The sequence below is a fragment of the Panthera tigris genome, chromosome A1, assembly GCF_018350195.1.
Source record: "Panthera tigris isolate Pti1 chromosome A1, P.tigris_Pti1_mat1.1, whole genome shotgun sequence".
Taxonomy (NCBI): Eukaryota; Metazoa; Chordata; class Mammalia; order Carnivora; family Felidae; genus Panthera; species Panthera tigris.
Genome location: NC_056660.1, coordinates 81,758,886 through 81,781,805, shown reverse-complemented (window position 1 = coordinate 81,781,805; position 22,920 = coordinate 81,758,886). Strand labels below are relative to the sequence as shown.

The 22,920-nt window shown below is 58.8% G+C and overlaps 2 protein-coding genes across 8 annotated transcripts in view; both read left to right on the top strand.

Annotated features, from left to right (window-relative positions):
• RASA3 (RAS p21 protein activator 3) overlaps positions 1-2,436 on the top strand; it is a 119,425-nt gene extending 116,989 nt beyond the window's left edge. For both annotated transcript variants that reach the window (XM_042980792.1, XM_042980799.1), the window contains one exon: positions 1,030-2,436. In XM_042980792.1, the coding sequence (XP_042836726.1) occupies positions 1,030-1,105 (76 nt within the window). In that variant the 3' untranslated portion in view covers positions 1,106-2,436. The remainder of the gene's footprint in view (positions 1-1,029) is intronic.
• Positions 2,437-5,496: 3,060 nt separating this feature from the next.
• On the top strand, positions 5,497-14,895 carry CA1H13orf46 (chromosome A1 C13orf46 homolog). Of its 6 annotated transcripts, XM_007075265.2 has the most exons (9): positions 5,499-5,795; positions 8,902-8,953; positions 9,733-9,820; positions 9,939-9,986; positions 10,899-10,946; positions 12,006-12,073; positions 12,294-12,360; positions 14,543-14,623; positions 14,805-14,895. In XM_007075265.2, the coding sequence occupies exons 1-9, from the start codon at positions 5,606-5,608 to the stop codon at positions 14,835-14,837; spliced, it is 675 nt and encodes a 224-aa protein (XP_007075327.1). In that variant the 5' UTR covers positions 5,499-5,605; the 3' UTR covers positions 14,838-14,895. The 6 variants fall into 6 exon arrangements, with proteins under 6 accessions (XP_007075328.1, XP_042836714.1, XP_007075327.1 ...); XM_007075266.2 differs by lacking the exon at positions 10,899-10,946 and having other exon boundaries at positions 5,497-5,795; XM_015544682.2 differs by lacking the exon at positions 12,294-12,360 and having other exon boundaries at positions 5,503-5,795.
• Positions 14,896-22,920: the final 8,025 nt, after the last annotated feature.

The following is a 22,920-nucleotide window of genomic DNA, read 5'->3' as shown; positions in this document are numbered from 1 at the left end:
CCCGTCTCAGAGCGGCCTTACTGCACTCTCCAGGGTGTGCTGGACAGTGTCCTGGGGACAGCACCAGCCTACCCCAGTGCCTCCCAGACCCCCTGCCCCCCACACCTTCCTCCCTCCAGACCCTCAGCCTCCAGCCCCTCCTGTCCCCTGGACCTTCCTGTCCCCCAGACCCTCCTGACCCTCCTGTCCCCCAGACCCTCCAGACCCTCCTGCCCCCTGGACCTTCCTGTCCCCCAGGCCCTCCTGACCCTCCTGCCCCCCAGACCTCCTGACCCTCCTGCCCCCTGGACCTTCCTGTCCCCCAGAGCCTCCAACTCTCCTGTCCCCCAGACCCTCCTGCCCCCAGGGCCTTCCTGTCCCCCAGACCTCCTGTCCCCCATAGCCCCCTCCCTCCAGCCCCCCAGACCCTCCTGTCCCCCAGACCTTCCTTTCCCCCAGACCCTCCTGACCCTCCTGCCCCCCAGGCCCTCCTGTCCCCTGGACACTCCTGACCCTCCTGTCCCCTGGACCCTCCTGACCCTCCTGCCCTCCAGCCCCCTAGACCTTCCTACGCCCCAGACTTTCCTGTTCCCCAGACCCCCTGCCCCCCACACCCTCCTCCCTCCTCCCTCCAGACCCTCCTGCCCCCAGACCCTCCTGCCCCCCAAGCCTCCTGACCCTCCTGCTCCCCAGACCCTCTGGACCCTCCTGCCCCCAGACCCTCCAGACCCTCCTGACCTCTTGACCCCCAGAGCCTCCTGCCCCCCAGACCTCCTGACCCCCAGACTCCCAGACCCTCCTGCTTCCCAACCCACTTGCTTCCGAAATTAGATTTCCGGGGCCAGAAGTTCCACACATTTTGTCTCCAGGTTACACCTACGCTTCTACAGGTGATTTCTGGCTTTTTTTTTTTTTTTTCGTGTCTGTATTTTTCATTTTATTACAGTGAATATGTAGCACATAGAAAAAACAGTATTAAAACATGCAGATGGGCAATTGACAATGGGGGCTGTGCCTCACTCCCTCCTCTCCTCCATCTCCCCTTTGCAGGGAGCACCCCATCGGAGACAAGAGCTTCCAGAACTACGTCAGGCAGCAATCTGAGACCTCCACCCATTCCATTTGAAGCCTGCAGGCTGTCCTGGCCGGGATGGCCCTGTGCTGCCCCAGGAGAGCCGCGGTCTCCGGGAAGGAGGGGACAGAGGAAAGACGAGAGGCCGCAGCCAGCAGGGAAAGGGACCCACACGTCTTCAGCTCACACAGATGGCACGCACCGGGCTCAGGGGACCGCGGGGACTCTGCCTGTGGTGGCTGTGCATTTTGCTCACCCTGCTGGCTGGCGCCCCATAGCACTGCTTGCGTCTGTGTGCTTTTGCCTTTGTGGGGCTCTGTGTGCCCGCACCCCCGGAGCCCTCCGGCACTCTTCCTTAACATCCTGCTTCCACAAGACGGGATGCTAGTGGCGTGATTTGTTTCCCGTGAGCCTGCCTCCTGGTGGTGTTCTTCCTGGCTGGAGGGCCCGCTTTGTGGCTTCGTGGTGCTTAACCGCACGAAGTCACAATTTGAGGATGCTCCTGATGTTTTGGAGGTACAGGGTCCTGCAGAGAGCACCTGGGCGGGGTTTCCAGTCTGCCCTCCCAGACGCTGGAGTCCCGTCCCGTGGGCCGCAGAGGCCAGTCCGTGGCCTGCAGATGCTGCCGGAGCCAGCGGCAGGCTGAGCGTGCCCCTTCAAGCAAAAGCTGTGGTTGTTTTGCCGTCTGTGGGGCTTCAAAGTAGAATCCACACTGGCTGCCCCTTGTGGGAGTTTGGGGAAGGTTTTTAAGATAAGAAATGTACATTATTTTCAAGCTGGTTTTCTTAATGTTTTTAAAGGACTGCTTCTAATGAGCTCTTTGATATCAAGTACCTCAAACATGTAAACCTGTGCTCATCAAAGGGGAGGGCGCCACGGCGGAGCGACAGCGGGCCCGCAGTGCACCCCCCAGATGCCAGTCCCAGGCCCTCCGCAGTCCCCAGGGGAAGTGAGGATGTCCTGAGCTTGAGCCGGGACACCCCCCACCCCCACCCCAGGCCCCAGCAGCAGCAATTTGCTGTGTCTCTGAAGCTCCTAGAAGCTGCCAGGCAGTGGAGGGGCATCTCTTAGGGGTCGGGGCCCCTGATGAGGAGCAGTTAGCCCTCGACACTTGGAAAGCACTGTCTGACACGTAGACCTTGTGCCCGTATCTGCCCTTCTTTGCAAATACTGTCCTTCAGACTCTGACTGATGGCAGATAGTAGCATTACTTGTCACAAAAATGGTGGAGGAAAATGTTGCAAAAACTTTGGGACACACAGCTATGAGGCTGCACAGAACTGCAATTTTTAACATGGATTTGTAACTTAATGTTTCTGTTTATAAGATACTAATGATTTGCAATGTATTTTACTGGCCAATTAAAACAGACCTTTTATTCTTTCTATGGACTGGCTTGGTCTCCCAGGCGCTGATAACAGCGCGTGGGAGCTGGGGGTGTGTGGTCGAGCCTTGTGTCATTCTGTGATGGTGGGTGACATCCCTGTGATAAGTGAGGTGCAGCTGTGGGCCTTTAGATCAAGCTGGAAACTGCATGCTCTCCAGGATGGAGACATGTGGGTCAGCACGGCGACTGCCATGGCCTGTGTCCTGCTGGGAACCTGCAGAGCGGTTGGAGACAGGCATTCAGCCCCAGGAGGGGAAGGTGGGCTCTGTCCTGTGCCACAGTCTCTGAGACTCAGTGGGCCTCGTGCTCCAGGACCGGACACAGGCCAGCATCTAAGGTAGGGGCAGGTGCCTCCGGGAGGCGGAAGGTGCTGAGGACCCAGTCCCACCTGGGTGGGTGGAGGAGGGGAGGCTGCATTGCATTTGGGGGAGACCCTGCCTGCAGGGCAAGAGCAGACCTTCTCTTTTCCCTGGTCCTTTCTTCTTTCCATTCGGTTTTCACTCAGCTGCTGTTTTAGTTCCAGCCTGAGTCGGCTGTTATGAAAGAAGCCAATGGTCTGGCTCTGGGGACACCCGGTGGGGGGGTGGGGGGTCAGCCCTTCCCTGGGGCATGGACTTGGGGAGTGAAGTGCCATTACTGCTTCCCTCTGGCCCCTCCTGGTGGCTCAGTGTGGTGGGGTGGTGCCAGGGGTCTGAGGGGTGCAGAGAGGAGCGCCTGCCCATGAGGCCGCCGGGTCGGAGGCTGCCAGCATCAGGACGGACACGAGCAGCCACGGCAGGGCCACGACAGGGCCACAGGGCGGCTCCTGGCTGATTCAGACACATGTGGGACCCAGGGAACCAGGAGGGCGGAAAGGAGGAAAGCCTGGGGAGCACGGGAACCAGAAGGTCCTCTCCCAGGACCCCTAGTGACAGGTCACAGTGGCTTTCAGGGGCCTCAATCTTGCTCTTCCTCCAGATAACCTAAGCGACCCACCATCCTGGCTTTTGTCCCTTGGCCCCTCCAAGACTAGCCCTCTGCACTCGGGAATCTAGGCCCCACACCAGCACCTACACCGGCCCCTCGTCTGGGTGACCTGAGCCCTCCTGTCAGCAGAGATGCTCTGAAGAGTTTCGGACGGGGTAGAAGTGCGTGTGGAGCCAGGGAGTACCATTTGCCCCATTCTGAATATTTATGATCAACTCGTTGCTCAGGGGAAGCACATACTGTGATTTGTCCCCGTGGCCTTGGAAGTTTGCAGATAAGCATGTGCTGGGATGACACCAGATGTTCTCTGTCAAGCTGTGTTATGGGCTGAATTGTGTCCACCCCCCCCCCAAAAAAAAACTCCTAGCACCAGCATTTCACACTGTGACTGTATTTGGAGATTGGATCTTCATTTAAAGGGGTAATTAAGGTTATATGAAGTCATGAGGGTGGGCCCTAATCCCGTATGATTAGGACACAGCCAACAGACACATGAAAAGATGATCAACATCACTCATCATCGGGGAAATACAAATCAAAACCACCATGAGATACCACCTCACACCTGTCAGAGTGGCTAACAACTCAGGCAACAACAGATGTTGGCGAGGATGCAGAGAGAAAGGATCTCTTTTGCACTGTTGGTGGGAATGCAAACTGGTGCATCCACTCTGGAAAACAGTGTGGAGGGTCCTCAAAAAATTAAAAATAAAACTATCATACAACCCAGCAATTGCACTATTTACCCAAAGAGTTGAAAAATACTTAAAGGGACGCACACACTCTGATGGTTACATTATCTATAATAGGAAAGATGGGGATGCAGCCCAAGTGTCTGTCACAGATGAATGGATACATATGTGTCTGTATAGGACGGAGTATTGGCCATAGAAAGATGCGCCATATGTGATGGCATGGGTGGGCCTACAGTGTATTATGCTCAGTGAAATAAGTCAGAGAAAGACAAATACCATATGATTTCATTCATAAGTGGAATCTAAAAAAACCAAACGAACAAAAAAAATCTGGGGCGCCTGGGTGGCTCAGTCAGTTAAGTGTCAGATTTTGGTTCAGGTCATGACCTCACGGTTTGTGGGTTCAGGCCCTGCATCGGGCTCTGCGCTGACAGCTCAGAGCCTGGAGCCTGCTTCGGATTCTGTGTCTCCCTCTCTCTGCGCCTCCGCTGCTCGTGCTTGCACTCTGTCAAAAAAATAATAATAATAATAAACATTTAAGCAGACTCAGACCCCTAAATACAAAGAACAAACTAGGCTGCCAGGGGAGGTGCAGGCCTGCAGCTACCGAGTGGACAAGTCCAGGATGAAACAGAATAGAGCCAATGACAGTGGATGACGTGTGCGGGGAGCATGGCAGGAAGAAGTCGGGTCACTATGTTGTACTCCTGAAACGGATGTAACGTGTGTCAACTAGACTCAAAAGAAGAAAAACAGATTAGGACACAGACATGCAGAGAGACAAGTGAGTAAGGGACGGGGAGGCGGCACGCAGGCCAGGAGAGCAGTCCCAGGGGAGCAGGCTCCTCGCCCGGACTGTGAGGGAAAATTGTCATCCGTCCCGGGTCCTCGGACAGTGAGGGACAACTGTCATCCGTCCCAGGTCCTCAGATGGTGAGGGACAAGTATCATCCGTCCCGGGTCCTCACCCGGACTGTGAGGACAAGTGTCATCCGTCCCGGGTCCTCGGACAGTGAGGGACAAGTGTCATCTGTCCCAGGTCCTCGCCCAGACTGTGAGGGACAAGTGTTATCTGTCCCGGTTGCCTGCTGTTCTCCACGGCCACATGAGCGACTGACAGTGGCGGTGGGTGGGGGGGTGCAGAACCGGGTTTGTCAGCTTGTCCCCTCCCCTCTGAGCCCCTGGTCCCTTTGCCTGAGTTTGGTCCACAATGACATGTCCCTGACAGGACAAAGATGCTCAATACGAGGAAATCATCCAAAGGCCCCAGCACCACAAGTGCTGCCGTGTCCACAAGGAGGGGCCTCAGCCTCCTCCTTCTCAGGTGGGGGTGGGGCTGACCTCTGACTTTGCAGTGATGTCACAGGGGCCACTTGGCAACAGGGGCCCGCAGGGCACACTGGGCTGCTCATTGGATCGGACGGAGGTTGGAAGCTATGCTCTGCGTCTGAGGGCGCACTCGGGAACCCACGTCCCTCTTCTTTCTGGAGCCCTGACGGAGGGAGGATGATGGAGAAGGACACAGCCACACACAGGAGGCACAGGCCGGGCCCCGGGGCCCCTCCATCGGGGGTAGCCCCCAGACACCTCAAGGCGGCCAGCGAGATGGTCGAGCTGCAGCGCAGCAGGAGCGTGGGTGGCCTGCTGCAGAAGGGGGACCCTCTGCGCTGCGTCAAGAAGCTGAGCAGGGAGCTGGGTAGGCCAGCCACGCCCCTCCTTCCGGCCCCGCCCCGCCGCCCCTGCCCACACCCAAAAGGGCCGGGGTCTACAGGTGACAGAACCAGGCCAGCCCGAGGGCAGGGCCCACTGAGTGGGCCGAGGTGAGCTCTGCTGAGGTCAGGAGGGGGGCCAGGCGGGCCATGGCCACGGGAAGCGTGGGGGTCAGTCCCTCTCGGGGAACCTGGGGGCCTCCCGGGCCAGGTCAGCCGTGAGCCCATGGGGCTGGCAGACAGGACACAGGCCAGCTAGGTAACGTTACATGTGCCAGTTCTTGCCACCTAGGATATCCCTCAACACGCGGTCGTGGGCAGGGCGGGGGCGGGGGTGCGGAATACCTAGTGCTTGCATGGACGCTCCTTGACGTTAGCCACTTGGGCTCCCCAGTGGGTAGGTGTCTCGTGGTCTTCTCCCCAGAGGAGCAGGGCCCTGAGCTGGCTGAGATGAGGGGACTGGTTCAGTCATTTACAGGGCCCCCAGGAGTTCTGCTTCTCCTGGGAAGGTCACCCAGCGAGCGGCCCTTTTTGAGGTCAGGACTCTGGAAATGAAACCCAGTAAGCAGGAAATGTGGTTTGTTTGTTCAAGACCTATGGATGATTTTGAGAGGTAGGGGTGTAAAAATATTTGTTCTCTTAGTGTAAACATCCAAAGAAGTGTTGTTTCAGGGGAAGGGGTGCCGGCCAGCAGCACAGAGCCACCGCCGGGCTCTTACCCTCTGTCCCCCAAAGCCTCTGAACACGGCGACCCTGTCTCACTCGAGGCTCACTCGAGAGGAGCAAAATTCCCCAAAGAAGCAAGTAGACGTGTCCTGATAATGCCACCACTACGGGGCAGCTGCAGGAGAGGACAGGCTCGGTGCCCGCTATTTCTGGATGTTCCCGCCAGCACCACAGGGTTTCCCCGAAACAGCATGGATGGCAGATCCCCACGTGGCTCCCAGGTGGCCTCAGACACCACTCAGCAGCGGGGCTCAGCTTCACTGGAGCCTGCAGGATGGAGAGCAGTGGGGAGGGCTGCTCCGGTCCCACTGTCCACGTGGTAAACTGAGACCAGAAGAGGTGGCCCTGCCAGGTGCCCAGGACACACCTCTGCACACCTGCAGGGAGCAAGGGCAATGAGGCAGGTGCTCCCCGAACCCACAGGTACTGAGATGCCATGGATGCAGAACACAGGCCAGCTAGCCCAATGCTCCAGGCGAGGGGCGGCCAGACTAAGTCTGCAGATGAGAGGTCCAAGCCGGCCCCAGGACCAGCCTGGTGTAGGAGGGGACAGCAGGAATCCAGCCACCGGCCGCCAGCATGGGACCCACCACAGGAGCTGCCTGGCTCACACTGCTGTGTCCACGATGCCCCCCCGGACTCCAGAGCCCAGGCCTGCCTTGCCGCCCCTTCTGCCCCCCGCCGCCGTCCCTCCACCGAGCTGGTGCTCCAGGGAGGGTGTGTCCAGAGAGGAAGTGGAGGGCTGCCCCTGAGAGGCGGGCTTTCTCCAAGGGATAAAGTCAGCAGGGTGGGCACAGCCAAGCTGCAAGGCCAAGTCAGGCCTCTGACCCCCATCACAGGATCAACACCGGTTAAGAGGGTCTCCCCTCCCCAGGCAGCTCAGTGCCTTTTATGCGACTTCCTACTTCCCAGAGGAGGTGGCTGAGGCCCAACTCCCACTGCGCCCCGAGGGGCTGTCTCACACCCCAAAAATAATCTGCAAACATTTGACGATGTTCACATCTCGGCTGAAGAGCAGAACCAAAGGAAACGTTCTATTCCCTTTGTTGCTAAACCTCTGGAGGCCCTGCTTCTCTGACCTCAGACCCCACTCAGCTCTGAGGCAACACTCCTCAGCCCCCAGGCCTCTGCCTGGTGGATGGCCATTGGCTGAGCCCTTCGGATTAAGGTGTCACTGGTTGCCCCGTACGCCCAGAGCCCTGATAATCTCAGGAGCTTTCTTAGAAGAGGGAAAGGAGGTGAGACCAGCAGACACATAAGTATTAATATTCCTCCGTATGACATATGCCCCAGAGGGTCTACTTTGGAGAAAAAAAATCATGTCTCTCTTTTTAGTGATTCTTCTCTTCTTGCCAGATACGTATCATAGGGAGCAGCAGGTTCAGGGATCAGCCGTGTCTTCTAAAACACACACACACACACACACACACACACACACACACACACACGTGTGCCTACAGGTAGGGGCCTGCTGAAGATTTTCCAAAAGAAGTCAATTTTAAAATCCCAAAACTACTGCTTCTGAATCACTCGAGTCCTTCTCTCTGAGGTGGGGACTGGGCTGAGCCTTTTTGCCCCAAAGGACGTCTCGAGAGCCACCAGCTTCTGAAATGTTCTCTGAAGACCCGAGCACACATCAGCATCAGTCCCTGCACCAGTGTGGGTGCGACGGATGAGAGGAGGAGGAAGACCCTAGTTCTTAGCCACAGGGGGCTCATGAGTCACTGAGAAGGGCCCAAACAACACAGCCAAGGCTGTGTGCACTGAGCGCCAGGGAGGCCTGGCTAAGATGGGTCTCCCTCCAGGCAGGCCTCCTGACATGAGGCAGGGGGCCCCGAGAGGCCAGGCCCAGGGCAGGGATGGCATGGGAGAGCTGGAGACCCAGTTACTCTACTGGTCTCCACGCAGAAGCAGCCTGCAGGCTGTCTCCCGGAGCCCAGCCATCAGCTCTCTGGTCCGCAGGGGCCCCCGGCCTTGAGGCCTGGGAGCCACATGGACGGGACACCACCAAGTTCTGTGAGAAAATCTTCCCTGCAGGATCAGGGTGCTCCGAGGCACCCCACAAGGCCTCCTATCAAAGGACAATTTAAGGCTTTGTAATTTCCACCCCCGCAGCAGGACTGCATTTGGATCTTGGGCCCCATATGTGTGTTGGGTTGGGGGACGGGGGTGCCGAGCTGCTGGCAGGAAGGGGAGCAGGTACAGGGAAGCGGCCACCTTTAGCATTCTGGGCCTGGATGTGGCCACGGGGAAATGGGACCTGGAATGTCCTCCCGGACTCAATGCCTGTAGGATGCGCTGTCAGTGCTCGCAGGGCGGCCACGGGCCCAGGAGTTCTGACGACGAATGCTGCCCCTTCCTCCCCAGAGTCCGAGGACCAGGGAAGAGACCTACAGAGTGACACTGAGGATGCCAACTGGTAAGTGGTCTTTGTCCAGCACAGGTGGTTTTCAGAGACGTGAGGAGGACACAGGACACAGCAGGGTGGGGGCTGGGGCCAGCCCCAAGGTTGACGCTTGGACCCCAAAGGAGTCCTGGGGTGTCCTGAGAAGACCCCGACGGCTCAAGGTGGGAGGGAGTGCCAGGGCTGCAAGCCGCACACCCCACAGCACCTGCCTCCCCAGGCAGCCCCCCAGCTGGCCATGGCCTGGAGTCTGGGAGCTGGCACCTGTCTTAGCAAACGTTCCCACTCGGCTCCAGACCACTGGTCGTGCCAGAGGTCTCACTGTTTGGGAAAGATGTGGATGTGCAGCATCATTGGCGGACAGCCCCCCAGCACCACCATCATCGCCACAGACACTGCCTCCAGCGCCACCATCCTTGCCACAGACAGAGCCCCCCAGCGCCACCATCATCGCCACAGACACTGACCCCAGCGCCACCATCCTCGCCACAGACACCCCCCCAGCACCACCATCATCACCACAGACAGAGGCCCCCAGCGCCACCCCCAGCGCCACAGAACCAGCCTCGAGTAACACCGCCTACTCCTCGATGCCTAGCAAGGGACACCTCTGCCTCGTCCTCTGCCCACTCACCCTCCCACCCCCAGGCACGCGGAAGGTCCTCCACACCCTGTCCCTCCCTGTCCTGTGGGGTGCATCCCTGAGCCTCCCAACACCCAGGGGGAGAAAGCACCAGCCCAAAGCTGCATCTCAGGGCACTGATGCTGACCCGTTGTCCCCGCTCCTCCCACAGTAAGGCAGACCCAGAGGAAGAGAAGCAGGAAAAGAATCAGGACTCCCTCAGGAAGTTGGACCCTGATGGTGGCTGGGCGGGGCCGGCGGTGAGGCCACCTAGAGGCCAGTGGCAGGAGCGGGAGGACGGGCCGGGCACGCCTGTAGTGTGGACACACGTCCGTCGTCCTCGGGCCCTGTTATTTACTTGTTTGGTGTCTTCCCCAGGAACCGGAGTTGGAGTCCATAAAGCTGGATGAGCCTTTGGGAAAAGAGGCAAGAGCGTTTGACTTTTGTCAAACAGAAAGGGCTAACAGGCACAGTCCTGTGGGGCCACGAGCAGGCTGAACACGTGGGCCCGGGGTCACCTTGGCGGGACCACGTGTAGGCTGGACCGAGCACGACCTCTACCCAAGAGCCTTTGCTCAAGCTCCATGCTCCCAGCTGGTGCTGGGCACCCCTGTTTCCTGACGTGGCTGCCTGAGGCCTTTGGGACCTGACGGGGGTGGCTGTGGAAAGCCCAGCCTTGAAGTGTCCCCAGTCCCATGTCCTGACGCTCTGCCCAGAGATCCATGTGCGTTGCGGTAGGAATCCCCACTGGCCACATCCCACAGGAAGAAGGCTCTCGTTCCCCTTCCCGATCCACGTGGGAGGGGGAGCTGGGCCTATGACAGATGGTCCCTGGGATTCCAGGAGCTCACTCACAAATACCTGTGGCGTTCACTAAAGCACTCCCACTGGAAACCCCTCCTGGGTCGAGCTGCTTCCACACCTCAGTGTAAGTCCTCACCGGCATGGGGTGAGGGTCCCAGGAGGGTTGTGGGGCCACGTGCAGGTCTGGAGAAGATGTAGAGGGGATGCCGCAGCTCTGGGCATCACCTTGAGGCATCCTCAGACAGGTGAAGACAGGGCAACTGAGGGAGTGAGCAGGGGGAGAGGGGAGGCCATACCCCTCCCTCCTCTCTGCCAGAGCTGGCCGTGGGCACCTTGCCGTCCATACTGCCAGCAGCTCTCTGCCAGCTCCTCAGGAGCCCCCACTGAGCACAGCCACCGGTGGTGGTCCTGGGGGTGGTCATGCAGACCCTAGCTGTGCCAGGGCCCGGAGCCCACTGCCCCTCCCAGGAAGGCTCCTCTCCTCTCCAGCCCACCCAAGCCCACCATCCACACCTCTTTGGTTTCCATTCACAGAAACCATCTGTGTTTGTGGAGATTGATCTGGGAGACCATGCGGAGGAGGTAAAAGCCCTCAGACGACAGAGCCAGGCTTGTTGCCGGGAATGCTGGTGCTCGGGGCCCACGAGGCTTGTCCAGGGGACCTGCCCCACATGCATGTGTTGGAGGCTGAGGTAGAGGCAGGGGTCCAAAGGCCACCCTTGCCCCCTCCTTATCCTCCAACCTGCATGCATTCCAGCATCACCAGAGATGCTAGGGCCTGGCTCAACCCTCAGGCTACCCCCAGGCCCTAAGAACCTCTTCTGGGATCATGCTGGGGTGGAATGAAGGGCACAGGCTTGGGAGTCAAGGACCTGGCCTCCACGTCTGGCTCTGCCAGTAAATACTCAAGTATTTGAGTACACACCTCCCAGTGCTTCGGTGGTTTCGTTCGCAAAATGAGGATCTTAGCGGCACCCACATCCCAGGGTGGTTCTGTAAAGCTCTCAGAATAGTGCCTAGACCCAGAAAGCCTCAGTAGCAGGTATCACCATCACCATTATCACCACCACCACCACTGCCACCTCGTCCCCATCCTCATCCTCATCATCATAGTATCATCATTTTCTGTGAAATGAAGGGGTTGACCAAAGGCCTGTCTGGCCCCAACACAAGCGTCCCACAATGTCCTCCAGTTCTCAGCTGTAATGGGCAGCTACCTCTGCAAGTTTTCCAGCTCTCTCATGTTTAAGCTGCTACCCAGGGATTGTTTTTTAATTTCCTCTTCCAAGTCTTTGCCCTCAGAACACACCGTACAGTAAAGAATGCTCGTTATTAGCTACTCACTAGGCTGTCTTGGAGGCACCACGGGTTTTAAGGACTCAATGAAGGTCACCCAGTGGCAGAGTTGGCATTACAGTCCAGAAGTCACAGTGGCCCACATCGAGGGCACAGTTCCTTGGCCAGGGTCCCCCGATTGGCAATTTTCACTTCACGGTGCCCAAACTCATGGGAAGATGCCCGGTGCCGGCATAGTTTCTGGGCCCCCGTCTGATCCTCGGGCAGGTGCATCAGTTCCGGCCTTAGTGGCTATGCTTGCCTCCCTTCCCTTGTCCCCTAAACTGCTCCTCCCACTTCCCACAGGTGGTCACAGGCACCATGAAAGAAGAGAAGCAGTCCCAGATGGACATGGGGGGTTCATCAGAAGACGAGTGAGTGATGCTTATGGGTTTATACACGGAGACATGGGGGGCTCTCCTCTACCATGGTGTCTGCTGGCCCCACCTCATGCAGGATGGGCAGAACCCCACTGCGTGCCTTCCCCCCTCACCTGTGTGCGTAGAGACCCAGCACTGATGAGCCCGGAGGGGCCGAGACGTGAGCAGCAGGACTCAGGCATGACCCTTACCTTGTGGCCCCCTCACCCCACAGCAAGACCCGCTCTCCCCATCCCATCAGCCAACAGCTTGGCCAGACCGTGAAGTGGGAGGAGGCAGAGGTGAGAGGGAAGTGTTGCTGTGAGGGTCCTTCCAGCTTCTCAGTTTGGGGTTTTGGCCGCAGAGGTCACTGGGAGGGAGGACCCATCACCTGGCCAGTGTCTCTGCCACGCAGGCCGAGCCCCAGGGCTAGGGTAGGAGACACATTTGTCTTGACTACCTACACCCTCTTAGGGGAGAGATTGGGTAGGGCCAGCCAACCCCCATGAAGTCCTGAGGCCATAAAGGGTGCTGGGTAGGCTGCTAGGTCACCCAAGTGCCCCTAGACCTATTTTTTTAAAATTATTTTTAATGTTTATTCATTTTGAGACAGAGAGAGACAGACTGTAAGTGGGGGAGGGGCAGAGAGAGAGGCAGACACAGAATCTGAAGCAGGCTCCAGGCTCCAAGCTGTCAGCACAGAGCCCGACATGGGGCTTGAACTCATGAACCGTGAGATCATGACTTGAGCTAAGGTCGGATGCTTAACCTAGTGAGCCACCCAGGCGCCCCATTTACTCTTTTATTTAAAAATATTTTTAATGTTTATTGTTGAGACAGAGAGACAGAGACAGAGAGAGAGGGAAGGGCAGAGAGAGGGAGAGACAGAGAATCCCAAGCAGGCTCCACATTGTCAGCACAGAGCATGACGCGGGCCTCGAACCCATGAACAGTGAGATCGTGACCTGGGCCAAAATCAATAGTTGGGTGCTCAAGCGACTGAGCCCCCCAGGCACCCTTAGTTTACTTTAAACAATACAGAGAAACACAAAAAAAAAATAGCAATTTATCCAACTTCCCACTTGGAATTAACAACTATGTTACTATCTTGGCTTATTTAGCTCAAACATTTTTTAAAAGAAATTCTAACAGATATTTAGATAAAAGTATATTCTGTTCTAAAGCTGGTACCTTGTCCTTCTAAGTAACTGGCCCAGTGAGGAACAGCTCATGAAAAGGACAGGTTCTGAGTCACCCAGGCCCCTCTTGGGAGCAGGGAGGGCGGCACGGGGGCACACGGGCCCCTCGTGAGCTCTCGCTGGCACACCCCCCCTCCACCCCGCATCAGTAGCTTTGAGCTGTAGCCCCGAAGCCTTTGCTTACTTGGTGTGTTGTTATTACCACAAACTTTCCCCCAGGTGTGTATGTTCTGTGAGGGAGTGTCACCCAGTCTGACCTCAGACGTTCCCATGTCCCTGCCCGTGTCTACTCATGCCAGCGTTTGCTAAGAGGTCAGGGCCTCCCTGTCACACCCCCAGATCCAGGCTGGAGGAGGTCAGGGCCGCCCTGTCACACCCCAAATCGAGGCTGCCCCCATGCTTCTCATTGTCTCTGAACGGATGTGGTGATGGATTCAGCCGCACGGGTGGTGCAGCGCGGTGGCTTGACCTGCTGCCTCCCCCACCTCCTGCCCCCGGGCCAGACAATCCCAAAGTCACCCACTCGGCCTCATGGTCTCAGCTCCCTACCTGCTGACTCAGTGGCCTCAGAAAACCCACAAGCCAGGGCTGGCACATAACCAAGCTTGTGTGCTGGGGGGCTGCTGGACAGTGGGAAGGGGGTGTAGGGGGGGCCCTCCATGTGGGCCTGGCCTTCACGCCCCACCAGGTGGTGTCAGGACCATCTGTCCCACTGCCCTGCTCACCTGCCCTCACAGTTCTCAGAGCCATGGCTTCTCTGTCCAGGCTCTTTCGGGCCTGTTCAGATGGTGGGGTTCGGCACCTGTGGGCCAGCCGCTGCTTACTGCCCAGTGGGACGCTTCAGCACCGAGTTGTGGGGTCCCTGCAAAGGGAAGGGGGGTGGCTGACCCACCCCAGAGGCACCCTCAGTTGGAAGTGGAGACCCCAGAGACCACCACTGGGGAAAAACTCAAGTTGTGGTGTTCTGGAAACGGGCAGGGGTAGGCGTGGGGCTGAGGGGAGTGGTTTGGCTCGGCTGGTCTTTGAGGTGTTTCATGTTCAGGGGCCCCTTCTGGCTCAGGCCTCCCAGCACAGAGGACAAAGGCACTGGGTGGGTGGGAGGCAGTTGATGGGAGGGCCAGCCAGCCTGCCCAGGAGTCTGGCTGTGGGTACCGGGCCCCGGGCCCCCTGGGCTTGATGGGCGGCATGCATCTGGGGCACAGGGGTGCTGCCTGTGGCCCTGGGCTCTGAGCTCAGTGGGGGCGGCACCTGTCTCTCCCCCGCTCGGCCCGCTGTCGGCCCCTAGGACCAGGACCAGCTGGGTGTGCTGCATCCCTTACTCCACCAGAAGGAAGGCCAAGGACAGTGTGTAACAGCTCTGGACGAGGTAGTTCTCACCAGGACAGGGCTGGGGGCCAAGGGGGCATCTAGAGGGGACAGGAAGCAGAACAGAGGGGGCTGGGCTGCTCACCTGATCTCCTGGCCTTCTCGGTCCCACAGAGACCTGGGAGGGAGGGACGGGGGACGCAGACAGGAAGCTCTAAGAAACGCCACTTGAACCATTTCAGGGCCCCGATGACCACCCAGGTGTGAGCCACTGACCCGCTGGGTGAGCAATGACACCATCTTTTAAAAAGACACAATAAAGCATGAACAGAAGGTGTTCTCTCTCTCTGGTGCCTCTGGAGGGATCCCTACCCCTTCCTTCCATGCATCTCACTCCCTGAAATGTAACTGCGGGGAGGGAGGTGAGTTCAGTGACAGATGACTGACGCCCCCCCCCCAGGTCACATGTGCACGGTGGTGGCCGTGACCACGCAGCCCTAGACTTGGCCCCAGGTGTAACTGAGGGGTCCAAGCCCCAACACAAGGGGCCCCGAGGCAGGGTAGGCATTGTTCCTTGAGGACCTGGGGGTGAGTTTTGCCACAAGCAGACCATCTGTGCAGCCGGAGTGGGAGCTCCCAGCGCCAGAGGCTGCACTAGGGCCTTGCCTCATCCGGCTTGGCTCCAGGGGTAGGGGCTTGAGGGGGTAGGGACTTGAGGGGGAGGGGCTTGCGGGGGGAGAGCACAGAGGGAGGCTGAGCAAAGGGTGGGGAGTCCTGCGTCCATCATCCAGGTCTCAGCAAACTGCCACAGGCCAAGTGGGCAAAGAACTTCAATTTCATGTGGTCTGACCTGCGACTGAGAACCCAGCAGATGCACTGGCTCACACTCACTCACATGCACACACACCCACAAGTGCACACTGTACATGCACATCTATACACGTGCGTGCACATTTACACTCATACCCATGCCGGCAGGTGGTCACACCCTCGTGCACATACACACACCCACGTGGGTAGGCGGTCACACCCACGTGCACCTACACACACGTGCACATACACACACATGCACACACACACACTTGGGCAGGCGGTCACACCCACGTGCACATACACACACGTGCACCTACACACACATGCACATACACACATGCACACACACACACGGGCAGGTGGTCACACACACGTGCACGTACATACACGCACATAAAGCAACCTCAAGCATGCAAGAGGACATGGGCCAGCGACAAGCATCTCTGAGGGTGAGGAACATCGGGGCCCCAAGGTTGGAGGAGTCAGACGCCCGCTGTGTGCGCAGGTGGGTTGGGAGGTGGGCGGGCGCCTCCATCTCTCGCTGCATCCACCAGAGAGCAGGGAGGCCCCGGAGCAGCTGATCCAATCACGGAAACCGCTTCCCTGGCCAGTCGGGTGGGGCTGTCACGTGACCAGGTCCCAGAAAAGGCCGCCCTGCTGAGTGCTCCCCATGTGCTGGGGGTTCAGACAAGCAATACACAGAGGATCTCCCACACCTTGGAGGCTGGGGGCCGCGGCTCATCCCCATCCTGCCCCCCCCCACCACGAGATGTGGAATACTGCTTCCCAGCCCCCAAAGAGACGGCCCCTGTCCTGTCCAACCCCTCACTGCTACCACCAGCTAAAAGGGTGCCTCGGAAGCTTCTGGACAGACGGCTGGTCTGCCCCTTGGCCAGGATGGGAGGAGCAGGCCTCAGGGCCAGGGCCCTTGCTACAGAGCAGCACAGGCCACAGCGGTTCTCAGCCACAGGCCAGGAGGGTGACTGGGCCTGGGGGGGGGGGGCCCTGGCCATGTACCCCACTATCTTTTCGTTGTCTGTCCCTTGCCATTGCATGTGGCTGCTGGCCTCTAGGGGCCTGGGGAGCAGAGACACCCCACGTGTGCTTGGTTGTGACCTTTCCCTGGTTTAGGGTATAAATTCTCCCAAATCAGATGCATGTTTGACTTTTCACTGGGCCTCTGAACCTCACGGTTGGAGGTACTTTCATTACATGTCATTGGGGGTATCTTCGGGAGAGCCGGTCCAGGGCAGGCCCCGGGGTAACCAGAGGGACTTGGCTTGCAGGTGTGGTGGTTGTGGCTCTGGCCTTCTGCTCCCACAGCAAGCCCCTGGGGGGGGGGGGCAGCGGTGGCTCTTGAAGGTGGGGACACACAAGGAAAGCTCCAAGCCTCCATCCATCACCTGCCAACGCCTGTCAGCCGCACCTCTGCCCTTGCCGAGGCTTCCACGGGGGAGGTGCAGCCCATGCAGCAGTGGGGCCTTTCGTTCGCTGCTGGAACCGGGAGGGAACCGAGAGTGTCCGGGCTGAGCCCTGGGCTGCCATCTGCTGGCAGCGGGGGGGAGTTGCCTCGGCCCCGTCCCAGCTCTCGGAGGCATGGGAGGCATGGTCAGGGTGGAGTGACCTGGCAGGTGGTGAAGGCAGGACAGGACGCCCCCTGTGTGGGCAATGAGATGGCCCTGTAAACTTGGGGGGAATGAAAACCCCATCGTCCGGGCTGCCTGCGAACCCTCTCCTGGCTTCCCCTTGTTCAGGGGCCCCCTGGTCCTCTGGGTCCCCTGACTCAGCCTGCCAGCAGCCCTGAAGCAGTCTCCCTGGTGGCATTTTCTGTCACAAACAGGCTTGGCCAGTGGTCCCAGGTGGTGACCCTCTGTTGTCCCTGGCCACAGACCTGACCTGCCCCGCTGGCCCCCTCCTACTCAGACACCTGTGAGAGAGGCTTACAGAGCCCTCCGGGGGCAGGGACAAGCCAGGCTGCATCCTGCCTCCACACCTCTGATGGGGCTGCACCGGCTACACACGGCCCTTCCTGAAGACACCCCGCGGCCTCGCCCCCAGCCTATTCTCTCCAGTGGTCTTTCCCCCCCAAATCCAACATGCATCTTGCTTGTGGGTAATATGGGAGCTCACAAAAAGCATTTAAGTTTTCTTCTAGTTACTTGCAGATTCTCAATATTTTAATGTATTTCTCTGGAGCGTGCCCTCTCTCCTCTAGAAAGATCTCTGTATGGAGAGAGACGGATACATACAATGTTTATGAGACTGGGGTCACCCTGCACCCACCTCTGTTCACCAGGTTTCATGTCACAGGCACCTTCCTCGGCGCCGCCCCTGAGTATTTGCTGAGCACCGGCATGAGCCCCTAGCGCCTCCAGGAGCTTCCACTCCAGTGGGGGGCGGGGGGCAGACGACGGCGGCCAGCGCGGTTTCCTTTATCTCCACGTCGTTCCGCAGAAGCGAACCTGGTCACTTGAAGTGACCTGCGGTGGTGGCGGCGCCCCAGGACACGGTGCACTGTCAGGGTCACTGCCATGTGAAAATGTCGCGCGGGTCACAGCAAGGGCTGAGAGCCGTTGTCTGCTCTGCGCCAGGCCCAGTAAACCGTCCTGATTGGTCCTGCAAATTTTAAGTCATTAATTCCACAACGACCCACAAGCTGGGATCTACTCTCAGACCCATTTTGTAGCTGAGTGGGGTGGGGGCGGGGGAGGGTGGTGAAGGACTCCGGGGGACACCGGTCACAGCGGGGTCACAGCGCCCACCTGTCTCCGCTCTTGCTGCTCCCCTGGCCTCCGATCCGGGCGGCGCGAGGATCGCTTCTCCCACCGTGCCCGGAAAGCGGAAGGCGCTTGAGCAGTGCGCCCCCTGGTGGCACGCTCGGTGCGGCGTCTCACCCCTTCTGCCCTTCAGCGGGCAGGTCACCGCCACCACCCAAGAGAAGGCGATGGCGAGTGGCTTCATTACTAGTAGATAACTTTAGCTCTCATTATTCACTAAAGGGGAGGCTGCAATGCAAATGCATTGTTGGACATCAGTTCAGGGGCAGGGGAGTGACCCAGACACTCTGTGCTCTGTGGTCAAGTTCCCAGAGCAGGCACTCCCTGCCCTCCTACCTCATGATCTCGAGGCCCCCCAGCCCTGTCCCTGGCACCTCTGTTTAGAGCATCCTGGGTGCCTCCCAGGCCTGGACAATCCTTGGTTCATGTGGAAACTCACCCCAAATGGATCCTTCCCACAATGCCCTGAAGTATTTCATTCCATAAAACAGCAGGTGAAGCTCCCTCACGGTGCGGTCATCCTGAGGCCTTTTATGAGCCCTGGTGTCGCCAGGTGCCCCAGTCCCCAGCCGTGTGGGGAGCTGGAGGGTCTGCTTTGAAAGACAGGAGCTCAGGGAGGGCGAACTGCCCCTTGCACGAGGGTCGGAGGCTGCTGAGGCCTTGGGAGGTGAGAAGCTTACCAGGGAGAGCACCCGCGGGGGGTCGTCTGGGGCCAGCCCGAGCCTGCGCAGAGGCAAAGGTGCATATGCCTGGAGCCTGTCCCCTTGGCCTGTTGCCCCAGAGCACAGCCTGCCTGAGACTCCCAGCCAGGTGTCCTGGGAGGAGGGGGAGGAGGAGGGCAGCCCTGGAGGCAGAAGAGAGGGATGGGGACCGGGATGGGAGGCATGAGCCCTAGTTAGGCCCAGGCCTCCCCAAGGTCTTTCCTCCATTTGTTTTGAGGGGCAGGTTTTCAGGGAGGTGCAAGTGTCCACAAAGCAGGAGGTTTGCAGCCACTCAACAATTTTTGGGTCATGCTGGGGTCAGCTGGGCCCAGGACCTGGCCACGGTGTGACGGTCTGTGACCAACGTGACCTCTGCTGGGAGCAGGAGAATGTGCCCTCTGGGCTGCAGGGTTAGATGAATTCTATTCCGACAAGGCCTTGAGACCCAGAGGGAGTGGGCAATCCCATTACACAGATAAGAAAACTAAGGTCGCAGCGGCAGGGAGCACAGGTTCCAAGGGAGCCAGGTCCCCATCCTGGCTCTGCGCCCACCATGTCACCAAGCCAGTCCGGATGCCCCGCTGGCCTCCAGTCCTCCATCTAGGTCCCTGGGGACCTGGAAAAGGCAGGGTCCTCATGCCCCGCCCACAAGGGTCCCTCAGACACACGCCAATGACCCTGTGCTCCCTCTGATCCCGCAGCTGCTGGATCCCCGGGGAGACAGCCTTGTCCCTCCCTGGTGGGCATGCACCCACTTCTGGATTCATCCCCTGGGGCAACTGCGTCCTGCGCCTCATATTCTAAGCACCCCCCTCTCAAAGCGACACCCCAGGCGCTATCACGTCTCTGTCTTCGTTGCTTCAGAGCAACTTCACTGCTGTCCATCAGGAGACAGGCTTCTGTCTTCAACCGACTGGACCTGAAGCCCAGGGACAGCCCCTCAGGGCCGCCTGGGGCCACGCCGTTGGCTGCCGCTGGCCGGCCAGGTGTGGAATCCTGGGGTGGGGGGGCAGGCACGTGCACTGATACCTTCCGTCACACCCCAAACACTTAACTTGCCTGTGTGACCTTGAGAAGCTTGTTTCCCAGTCCCCACCCACCCTGCAAATCTCTGTTGTGGGGGAATTGCTCAAGCCAGCCACACACAGGACCTATGTAGGAGCCCTTCTGGAAATTTCCCAGGCTGGGCGGCAAAGCCAGCAGCCAGTCAGAGCTGGTCCCCTCCATTTGGGCCTCTGAGCACTGACATGGGGTCGTGTACAAGCTGTCCTGGTGCTGTTTCCTTCCTGATAGAGGATGGGGACACAGATCCCAGGAAACAGGTCTGAAGGAGGGGCTTGGACAGCCCCCCCTGCTCTGTTTTCCTCCGCCTGAGGTTTCAGTCTCATCTCGGCACCCCTCCATTGCAATCTGGGCTCCAGTCTCTGTTTGGCATGGTTTTCTACATAAATTATTGGGAAATGTGATTTCCCTGGTTCCTCTGACACACACACGTCTGTTTCAGTCGCTGGTTTTCTTTGCAAAATGCAAACCAATGTCCAACTTTGAGACACATGATGGGGTGAGGGGCCACTTAAGCTCCCTGGCTAAGGGCTGGTTAGTGAGCGACGAGGGCTGGATGTGGAGGGGCTGAGGTCTGAGCAGGGGAAGACAGATCCAGGTGGGGTGTGGGGCCAGCAGGGTCACCGGCCAGCCCATGACTGTGATGGGCTCCCCAGGTCCAATGCCTGCTGGTACCAGTCCCAAAGCATGAGGGGCCATCACCTCACCCAGCACAAGCCTTGCTGGAAGAGGGGTCCTGGAGGGGAAGGCTCGTGCCCAGCTTTGCTCACATCTGTTCCCTGCACGAAGGACTGAGCTCCAGCGGGTGTCCAGAGGTCAGAACAGAGCGCCCCCTCCCTCTGCTGAGACCTCCCCATCACTGTGTGGGAGCCAAGAGCAGGCAGTGCGAACACCACTTCCCGATTCTCTGGCACCAAGGCATTGGCTGTCCTGCGATCCCACTCTGGCACTCCTGGAGCCAGCATGGACACTGCAGGCTGCGGGCTCCGTCCTGAGAGGCTCCCCCACTGCAGAGCTGACTGACGCGGAGACCCCTGGTTCCTGCGCTCTGCCAGGGACTGCGAAGCAGAGCTTGGTGAACTTCACCATCCAAGAGTTTTTATCTTCATGGTGAGGGTGCGATGGATCCAATCTCCGGCCACTGGGGGTGGGCTCAAGCAGCAGCCTCCCCGGGGTCGTGTTCCCCTGGCCGGGAGCCAGGAGTTCGGTGTGGGAGAAAGGGGTCCTTTGTGGATAGCAAGTGATACTGTGCTCACTTGGGAGGCTGCACGGGCTTGGGGAGCCCAGTGCTGGAGTGGGGACAAAGGGGGCACCTGGGCTTGCCTGGCTCTTTGTCTCCCGCAGCAACGCGCTCTGGCACTCACACTTCCATCAGATTCATCCCGAAGTATTTCATGTCGTCAATGCCTGAAACATTCACTTCCAGGGTCTTTCTTGCCCCTCCCATAACCGGCCCCTCCCCCACAGCAGGGGCATGGCCATGGCCTGCAGGGTTTGATTGTCCTTGAGAAAAGCAGGGGAACCCCTTCTGCAGCATGGTGCCTGTGTGTTCTGTCCAGCACTGGGTTTTCCTACACCGGCTCTTGGGAATTATAAGAAACGCCCCTCAGGTCCCACAGCAGGACGTGAAGACAGCCTGAGCCCTGCCCTGTGGCTGCTTTGGTTCTCTGGAGCTTTCGGCGTGCCAAGGCTTGACGCGGGTTCCTGGAAAAGGCAGGACGAGCAGTCAGGGCTCACAGTCCGGAATTACAGGGGAAGGAGCCAGGACGGCACACATCATGCCCCCAACCCCTGGGTCCTGCACAACATGTCCCAGGCAGATGGCATGGAGATCTGACTCCCAGAGACAGTCTACTGGGGGAGGGGACGGAGCCAGGACCCTCCCAAAGGTGACTGCTGGTTGGTGGTACCCAAAGGGGCCTTGCCTTGGGGTTTCTTATACCCCCACTGCCTGCTTGTTCCCACAGCAGTGTGTCCAGGGATCTGCTCCTGTCAGCCAGAACATCTCCTCTACAGGTTCGTGCATTGGCAGTTTGAGAATCAGATGTAAGTGCCCAGGGCCACGGTCAGCAGGAGAGCCCCACGTGTGTGCTGGAATCTGCCGGGGAACACCTGGCCTTTTCAGCAAGTCTTTCCGAGTCCCGGCTCCAGTCCCCATGCATATGTTTTTCCCAGGCCCTCTTGGCTCCTTCTAGAATCTGTGCAAGCCCTCGCTCATCCTGGGTCCCATCACCTTGGGTGAACAAACAGGACTGTCAGACTCTGAGCTCCCTGCTCCCCAAGGAGCCATCGGCCAAACGCTTGGTGACCACAGGAGGCAGGAATAAACCCCGTCACCAGCTCCCTTACTTCTGCAGGGGCAGACAATGTCAGAGCCCCCACTCCATCCCAGGGCTGCTTGGGGCTGCACCGCGGACTTGCCCTGGTTGGTGCTCTGGGCTCATGGGCCCCCGCCCAACAAGCACCCCTGCCTTCTGCTTGTGCAAGGTTGTGGAGGGAGGGGTGTCCACAGCATTAAGGGACACTGTTTTCCATGCACCCTACTCTGAGCACAGAGCCCTGCCCCTCACACCCAGCGGCTTCCTCACCTGTTATGATTAGCAGTGCCCTCGTCTGCCTCCAGAGAACGGCCGCAGCACACACATGAGGGCACGCATGGATGTGCACACACTGTGGGACCCTGTCTGTGTCTGTCTGGCCTTGGGGCCTCCTCCCCTCCTTGTCCTGCCTCTGCCCTGGCCTGTGGTGCACGGCCACAGCAGCAGCTCCCCTGTTCTTGCCAAAATAACTTAGGGCATTACAGGGCAGCCCTGGTGTCATCAAGGTCACCCAGCGGCCCACTGGGCAAAGGGCACTGGGTGTCACATATGATTAGCTCCAAGATAGCCCAGTTGCTGGACAATTTCTCAGCACATGTCACCCTTCCCAGTGGCCTTCCCACTCAAGTGACCACCGATCTGGGAATTTCTGTGGGAATCATGCTCCGGTTTAAATTCTTCCCAGAT

Bases quoted from the DNA above. Each gene is read 5' to 3' on its own strand.
- CA1H13orf46 (XM_007075265.2), top strand. From the start codon at position 5,606: ATGATGGAGAAGGACACAGCCACACACAGGAGGCACAGGCCGGGCCCC. The intron at 9,987-10,898 runs GCAAGAGCGTTT...TTCCATTCACAG, and splicing joins ATGAGCCTTTGGGAAAAGAG to AAACCATCTGTGTTTGTGGA. The intron at 12,361-14,542 runs GTGAGAGGGAAG...GTCGGCCCCTAG, and splicing joins TGAAGTGGGAGGAGGCAGAG to GACCAGGACCAGCTGGGTGT.